At 38.5% G+C, this 8,259-nt stretch overlaps 1 protein-coding gene across 1 annotated transcript; it reads right to left on the bottom strand.

Annotated features, from left to right (window-relative positions):
- On the bottom strand, nt 1-2,125 carry mrps16 (mitochondrial ribosomal protein S16). The gene is made up of 4 exons (XM_088423858.1): nt 1,978-2,125; nt 1,813-1,851; nt 669-935; nt 1-236 (listed from the first exon to the last, which is right to left on the bottom strand). The coding sequence occupies exons 2-4, from the start codon at nt 1,823-1,825 to the stop codon at nt 130-132; spliced, it is 387 nt and encodes a 128-aa protein (XP_088279984.1). The 5' UTR covers nt 1,826-1,851; nt 1,978-2,125; the 3' UTR covers nt 1-129.
- Between the last annotated feature and the right edge of the window lie 6,134 nt (nt 2,126-8,259).

Raw genomic sequence — 8,259 nt, 5'->3', positions numbered from 1 at the left:
TTCATTACAAACAGTAGCTTCTGTATTTTCTTATGTTTAATCATCAGTTGATTGAGTGCATCAAGCACAAATACATAGCATAAAATACAATGTACAAAGAAAAAGTCTCTGCCGCGACATCCCAAATGTTCACACTTCGGCTTCCGATTTCTTCTCCGCTTCGGCTTCCGCTTGGGCTCGCCGACGCTCGGCCTCCGTCACAGTCATAGGATGGAGGGGGAAGAACCCTGCTAAACCTGAGGAAAAGAATAAATAGTGACTTTTGGGCATGGACAGCAAAAAGTTTGGAAAACATCTGAGCTCGCACCCTTCTCCATCTTGTCAGTTCATTCCAAATATATTTCGCCTTGCTCATGGGTTATAGGTAATATAGGTAAATACTGTAGATATAGGTAAATCAGAAGACTATTGAGACAAAACATTGTATATTATAATTTTTTTAGCATTTTTAGCCATGTTTATTGTGCATGTGTAATCATTTATTTTTTTCAAAGTTTATTTTAAGATAGCTAGCATTTAATAAATAAATTAATATAATGATCTTTCTTCACATCTTTTCCATCATGACAGCTGTGTAGGATTTTGTGAGTGTACCAAAGTTTGTGTCCGTTGAGCATACAACACAAGTTGAGCACCAGACGCGAGCAAAGGTCTGAACGTAGACGCACCGAGAAGTTTGGCCACTGGCCTGGAGGGGTGCGCGCCGCATCCGATCCAGTACTTGATGCGGTCCGAGTTGAAACTGACAAGCTTCTCGTTGTGCACGTTGGGCAGCGGGTCGTACGTGCCCAGCTGCTCGATGTACTTGCTGTCCCTGGCCCGCTTGTTGTGTGCAGCCACGATGCGGTAAAAGGGTCTGTTGGCTTGTTTGTGGCCCGCCAGAGCCATGCGGATGACCACGTAACCCCCATGGTACCGCTTTAAGAGCTGTGATGCTGCAGCGGGAAATTGGGTTTCAAGTTATTTGCGTTCATCCATAAGTCAAAAACTTGATACAGTATATATATATATATATATATATATTATATATATATATATATGTATAGCCTCGCCGTGGATTTGATGATATGCACGCAGTACTACTATGTTTATTGCATCATCTTCGCCCGTTCAAAAAGTGTTGAAAACTAGATAGTCATCATCCCATTTATTCTTCTTATAGTGATCACAAACCATTTCATTGTTTTGGGTTAGAAATAAACCGTTATTTTGTCCACTTTTAGATGTATTTAAATCATCAATACTTAAAAAAAAACTATGCACAGTTTGCTTCCGTTTTTGAAGCTCTTTTTGGTGACATTCGTTTTGCTTATACAGTAGTAAGTATTTAATTTACTGTAATATAGTTATTAGCCATTTTTAAGCATAGAATGAAGGGTTCCTTATCAATTACATTATCACGTTTTCATGCAATTCTTTTATTCTAATATATTTTAACACAAGCTGAAATGCCCTCATATTTTACTAATATTTAAAAAAAAATGAAACCATTTTTCTAGAATACACCATTTTTGTATGTCTCACTGATGCATCGATTTGCTAAACAAACCAACACAATCTTACATTTTTGCATCACTCAGTAGCGCAAGTGTCTATTTTGCACATTTTGACAGCACTAGGGGTCATAGATTTACGAAGCTACCGAAACAAAGTCTTCGAAGTTGTCTGCCATTAAAAAAAAAATACACCAAATATATAATCAAATTATTTACATCTGCGTGAACATCGTCATAAACCTCTTGTCGTGATCTGCGTGATTCCACGTGTGTAAGCAAAATGACCAGTTTGGATATATTTAGATGCAATACTTACACAGATGGACCATGATGCCTTCTGATTGTTTTCAAGACCCTGAAACAGGAGAACAACAATGTATTTACATTCAAACGCAATTGTGTTGTTTACATAGTTTGTAAATATACCAAGCTAAAAAAAGGAAACAAAAATAACAAAGCAGTGGAAAATTGAACTGAATACCTCGAAAGTCTTGAATGGAAGGAAGCAACAAAGCGTCCGGGTAATATGTCAGCACGGGTGATGTTTTATGCAATATAAACTCTTTGTTTTGGTCGCGTTGTGCAAAACTAATATGACATTTGTCAGTGCGCCGCCATGTTTTAACAGGAAGTTACGTCGGGTTTTTTTTCGATCAGAGGTTCATAGGTTCGAAGTTGGGTCGGTAGAGGGCGGTGTTGCACAACTAAACTCCAGTGCCTGAAACGTTTGTGAAAATGGCATTAAAAATTACACAAATACGTTTTTTTTAATTATTATTACCGTTTCGGCACTTCATATATATATTCTTAAATTGATATTGAATTCTAACACATGGTCAAACATGATAGTGATTGTAAGCACTTTAAAAATATATTTTGCACTGTATGTAGGTTTTAAGGCAGCAAAATGTTAGCACTTCTGTATATAGTTTTGAGAACTGAGCGTTAATTTCGAAGACTTTGGTGATTAATGATGTCAAGAGAAATGTGAATGTAAAGTGTAAAATTTCCTTTAAAAATGAAAAGTATTATTTTTGCTTTTCAATTGTCCAGTCTGACCTGTCAAGGTTGTTTCTCACCTTTCAAAAGTGAGGTGTGATAAGCTCCAAGTCAACCACGGCCGTAATGAGGTTCAAGCCCAAAAGAAAATGAATGCCTGTATTTTAAAAGGAGTCTACAGGGGCCCAGAAACTTCTGCAACACAAAGTTAAGAAAGTCACTTAACACAATATATTAAAGTGTAAATCCTAGACTTCAGTACGACTTAATGTGCCCATGTGCATTCTGCAATGAGACCTTGAGTTACATTTGTGCCACAAAAAGAAAGCCCAGTGAAAGAACTAATTAGGCAAAAGGCAGGGTGCTGGCAGTGGGTTATTTATTGCGTGCCTGTGAGTGAATCCAAGACGCAGTGGTGATTAGCAACAAATGCATCTGGGGATCAATGCAACATGGCACCAAGCGAGCAGATTCAGCTCATTTCCATACATTAATTCGCTCATGTACAATTGCTAATTCCGTCCAGCATGTAGCGATAAAGTGCTGGATTACACCGAGGAAATGTTCCAAAGTGACCTGTGACACTGAATTAAACGCGATCATTAACTCAGCATCTCACTGTTTTCACTCAAAATGTCGTCTTCTTGTTGCGAGTATACTACAGTGCTAAGCTACATTGTAAAAACAACTAGGACCACCTTTGAATTCAATATACTATGCACAGTTTCAACATATTTTTGCTCTTTTAAAATGTAATAATGGTCAAACTGTGACTTTGACTTAAACTATGCGGCTATCCGCATTGTAATTGAAATTTGTCTGACGGATCGACAGAACGGCGATTACAATTTTCAGCGTACCGACGATTACTATTTTCGACGGGACTGGCTATGAAAAAAAAACAAAGACTGGACTAAAATTCATCAACTAAAAGCAGACTACAAGAGTCGCGGATTTGACATCAGTAAGATGACGTTTAGTCATCTCAAACTTGAATAGACTTAATAAAAAAAGTATGAACATGCCTAAAACTGACAAAAACTAAACTGACAACCTGACACAAGGGCGATACAAACACTAAAACACATTGCCAAAAACAACACAATGTAGCTATTGTAAATAGTGGTGCACTCGAAATGACCAACATAGATGTCCTCACAAACATTGATAATGTCTCCAATGATCAGGAGCATCCTCCCCTGAACCAGATAGTTGTCATTGTACCAAGACTGACCTGTGAGAGGCAGCCTGGTGCCGCAAGTCATAGTAGAGGAAGAAATAGTCAAAGCTAAGCCAATTTTTGCGAATTTGTTTGAAGGGATAGTGTGTAATAGTTAGACCGTTTTTCATTATGGACAGCAGGAGGAGCTGCAGGTGCTGCATTTACCATTGTCAGTAGCTATAACTAACATGGCCGCCTCCGTAGAAGTGCCACCCCCCCATGTAATATAATTTAATGATTTCTAGACCTACTGTATGATACTGTCGGTCATTAAGAGCAAATTTATTTGTAAGTTTTTTAAAATTTACAATCATTTAATTTATTCTTTTTTTAATGAAAAACAGTCTAAATTTCACACACTGTCCCTTTAATACATTTGCGTGGCTGTTATTTTTATCGTGATGAATAATTTGCGATACGTTGCCCAAACTCCTCTCTTTTGTTGTGTGCAATAACACTACTTTGCTTCCTCATTGTTACAATTGACATCACAGGAAGTGTCATTATTTAGATTGATCATGTTGAATGAACATTTACGATGCCAAGACCATTTTCTCAGCAGATACTCAAAACATACTCCACACCGTTCACATTCAAACGCTTTGTCGCTCACTTTAGAAACTCTATTAAGTATTGGCTAAATAATAGCCTGTGTAGGTTATGGAAGCCAGAAAGGCGGCCACATAACAAAACCGATGACCATATAGTTTCTTATATCATATCATGACACCCCAGAAAGAAAGCAAATATAATTCAAAAGGAGCACTGCAGATCTATGTCTTTGATTCTCATCAGTGGATTTGTTGCTCTGTTCTATATCTGTTTCTGCTGCGAATAACCAGAAGGCTTTCTAGAATCAAACCTAGTTCAAAGGGACCCAGGATCCCAAAAAAAAAAAAACCTATAACTACACTTTTTAGTAATACGGGGACAGAGGAAGGAAGAAAATCCTACCGCCGAAATGAGGGAATTCCACAAATTGCCGTTTTGTTGCAAAGTAATCCTGTTACTATTGCAAAGAATTTGAGACGGTGTAAACATGGAAATAAACTGATCATGTGGCTGTAGCTTACAAGCACACACTCTGCTCAGTCCAGATATACGTATAATAGTCTGCTGCAATACTGGAAGCGATTACAACTTAAAGATTTTTATTATTTTTTTTCCAATGTGCTTTTCCTGTAAGCCTGTTCTTTAAGAATTCTGCATCGTTTTACTCCCGCCCCCCATCCATAAAAAGAAAAAGAACATTTAAACAATGTTAAATTAAAAAACAAATACATTTTGTCAAAAAAACACCTCAGCTACTTGGGGTGACTTCTGCAGTCAACGTAAAGCACATCAATTATTTTGTGGTAAAAAAATATTCCCACAATAAAGTAGTTCAAAAGTATTTTCATCATAAATGTGACCTACCTGTGCACTTCATTTAAAAATAAAAAGTGGGGTGGTAAAAATACACAACTGTGATCAAATGTCTGTAAAAGCGTTCATCAAGGTTATTATAGTTAATAAAACAAGCAAAATACAAGCAAAATACAAGCAAAATAAACTATTGGAATAAAATAAAAGAAAGGGTGTTTTAAAAAACATTTTTTATTTCTGAAACTAACTGTGATTATGATAAAATTATCCATGTTTTTTCCCTTCCTCTAAATGAAATTAATTTATAAACCATTAGGGTTTATTGGTAGTATATCTGTTTTTATTTTGGTCTTGTCAAAGAGAAGAACAAAGACCAAACAGGCAAGGAGGTTAATTAATAGTTAGTATTTTTTTATTGCAATCCAAAAATATGCCATGGATGAAAAAAATCTAATACTAAAACTTAAAAAAAAAATGCAACCCCAACAAAAAAGTTAAACAAAGAAAAAAAAAATACAACCTTAGTGAATAAAACAAAACTATTCCAACCCTGGTGTTCACATCTTGTCATTAGTGCGAATGTATCTGGGTTCAGAATTACCCAATCAGATTGAAATTCGTGTTGAATGTGAGTCAGCACACCTGTTACCATTTAAAGTGCGTCTGAATGACCTCAAATAATTTCAGTTGTTCTTACATACCTTTACTGTTATTAAATGATTCACTGCCAGCTTGATTAAAATGCCATTCATCCATCCATTGTCCGGACCCGTTTATCCTCACAAGGGTCGCAGGCTTGCTGGTGCCTATCCCAGCTGGCTTCGGGCAGTATTCGGGGGCACTGCCTGAAAAGTTCATCTGCACCCAAAGCAGCATGGATGGTTTGCATGTCTGTCCCCAACTCAGGCCATGCTGTCCACACTCCACATTGCTAGATTTGGTAGAATTTTGACAACAGCGCATTGTTTGAATTTTACCATCAGTTTCACACAGGAACCCTAGCAATGAATGGCAAGCATATCATCAAGGCTACATTTTGACGTTAATACCTTCTGTTGCCAAGTGCCCAGGTGACAGCTGGCTTGACTGGCTGCTGAAGGTGGGTGGAGAGTGGGGGCAAGGTGCTGGTGGTAGAAGGGGAGAGAAAGGTGACGTTGTCACCGGCGCACCTGGGTTCATGGCTGGACAGACACCACGATGGCGCCGATTGGGTGCCTTTGAAAACAGTTCTTTTAGACTCAAATCTTCCTTGAAAAATATTCCCCAAAGTTGGAATGTTCACAGTGTCTAGTGTTCATTGCTACCATAGTCCGGTGACGATGGTGCAGTCATACTGTAGATGACTGAGGAGCTCTCGGCATTATGATGGTCCAGCCATGTTCGACACTGTTACTGGTTTAGCTTTGGTAGGTAATAAGACTTTTAACTGATGCTGAAATTGAACAGGTTTTAGTATGGGCTATTCTCTTACCTTTGTGTTTTTCCACTGTGACAATTGGGCTTAGCTTGTTGAGATAGCTAGCATCAGCCAACTTATATACCAATATATTTGTCTTTTGTGGTCATAAAATCCTTGTATTTTCAGAGGTTTGTTTTATTTTATTGATTTAACTTCTGTGGTTTGCTAGTCACAATTTCTTTGTTTTTTCTTCACTGTACACAGTGAGACCAAGATACAAAATGAGCTGTGTCTATCACTCCAATACAATTGCCCCATCCCAAATATCTGTGACCTGAAATTATTACAGTATGTATGACATCCACTGTGTTTCTCCAAACATCTCTAACTTATTATTAACTGTGTATATTTGTTCTAAAATGGCACACAATGTCAGCAAAGCCCAGACTAACACAAAAGAATTAGCTGGTGTCAAGAACATTTGTTTTCTTGTCCATCTTGACTTGTTTGATGGTTTCAACTATTTATTATTGGTATTCCAGCAAATGCGACATATCATTTGACTAAATGGTTGGAGGACATCCTGTACATGCCACGATAACTAGCATCAAAAGTTGACAAGAAGACAAACTTGCTACCATTTTGTTTCCTTTGTGCCATTGCACTTAAGTTTGTATTTTATATCATTTATTGATATAAATATGATGTGTCTTTTTCTTTTGCAGTTCTCAACTCAATTTTATTTATACAGCACTTTAAAATTCATGGCAGGGCTCACTCCTTGCCGCCACAAACTCACTTGACACTGGCTATCAATGTTCAACTAATTTTTTTTTGAACCCAGTCCTAATTGGTAAACTAGAGCCCAGCTAATTAATATACCGTCGTTTTTACCGTCTATTTTTAATTTGTTTCATATTCAAGGCCTAGAGGTGTTTTCATTCACTCCATTATGACTTGCTGTACAAAATTGATGGATGTTCCTTTTTTGTTACCATGGCAACAGTTTGAACTAACGATTCCAAACAGAATGATCCTCAGTAAGAACTTTTTGCCGCATAATGCAAACGCTCAATAAGTTTGCATCTGATCGGTTGTACGAAAGCTAAACTAACAAAAGGTACACTAACATTCATAATCTTCATTCCATTCCGCCGCATGACAAATGACTATATTACAAACGAAGGCAGCACACGAATGCGTTTCGTATACGATTGCATATACGTGTAGCGACATGAAGCCCTATTGCCTCACAGTCATCTCTTGATGCAATAATCTACCCCCGCCGTACTATTTTACTCCAATGAGTGCTTGTCTCTATTAGGAGCCTTAATGCGTCGTGATGTGGCCTATCTTCAAACAGGAATGCTGATGGTATGGCCCTCAAGCAGTGTGCTTGGGCCCAGGCCCGGCCCACTCTGCCGCATAGAGGGCAATAAAGACACAAGGAGGATTAGCGTTGTGCTCCTGACAAAAGTGGATGCCAGAGAGCGAGAGGGCCATGCCCATGGGCTCCAGCGCTCAGCCTCTGCACTCTTTGACACCCCCTCCCCAAACGCCGCTACTCGGGTTTCCCCGAGGTCCGCTCTCTCTCGGGGTGCTCTGCGGATGTGCGATAGACTCTCGAGTGGGTGAACTCATGTAGTCGCTAAAAGAGGCAGCGGGGACGCAGACAGATAATCCACGGCTTAAGCAGCCAGCTCCGCAGCAACTTTCCCCCCTAAAACAAGGGAACATGTGTTAAAACAGTTCAAACTTAATTCAATCACACAACCGCA

The sequence above is a fragment of the Hippichthys cyanospilos genome, chromosome 9, assembly GCF_059441005.1.
Source record: "Hippichthys cyanospilos isolate Australia breed blue-spotted pipefish chromosome 9, RoL_Hcya_1.0, whole genome shotgun sequence".
In the NCBI taxonomy this organism is placed as follows: Eukaryota; Metazoa; Chordata; class Actinopteri; order Syngnathiformes; family Syngnathidae; genus Hippichthys; species Hippichthys cyanospilos.
Note: the sequence above shows the minus strand (reverse complement) of the source record. Positions and strands in the feature narration are given on the sequence as shown.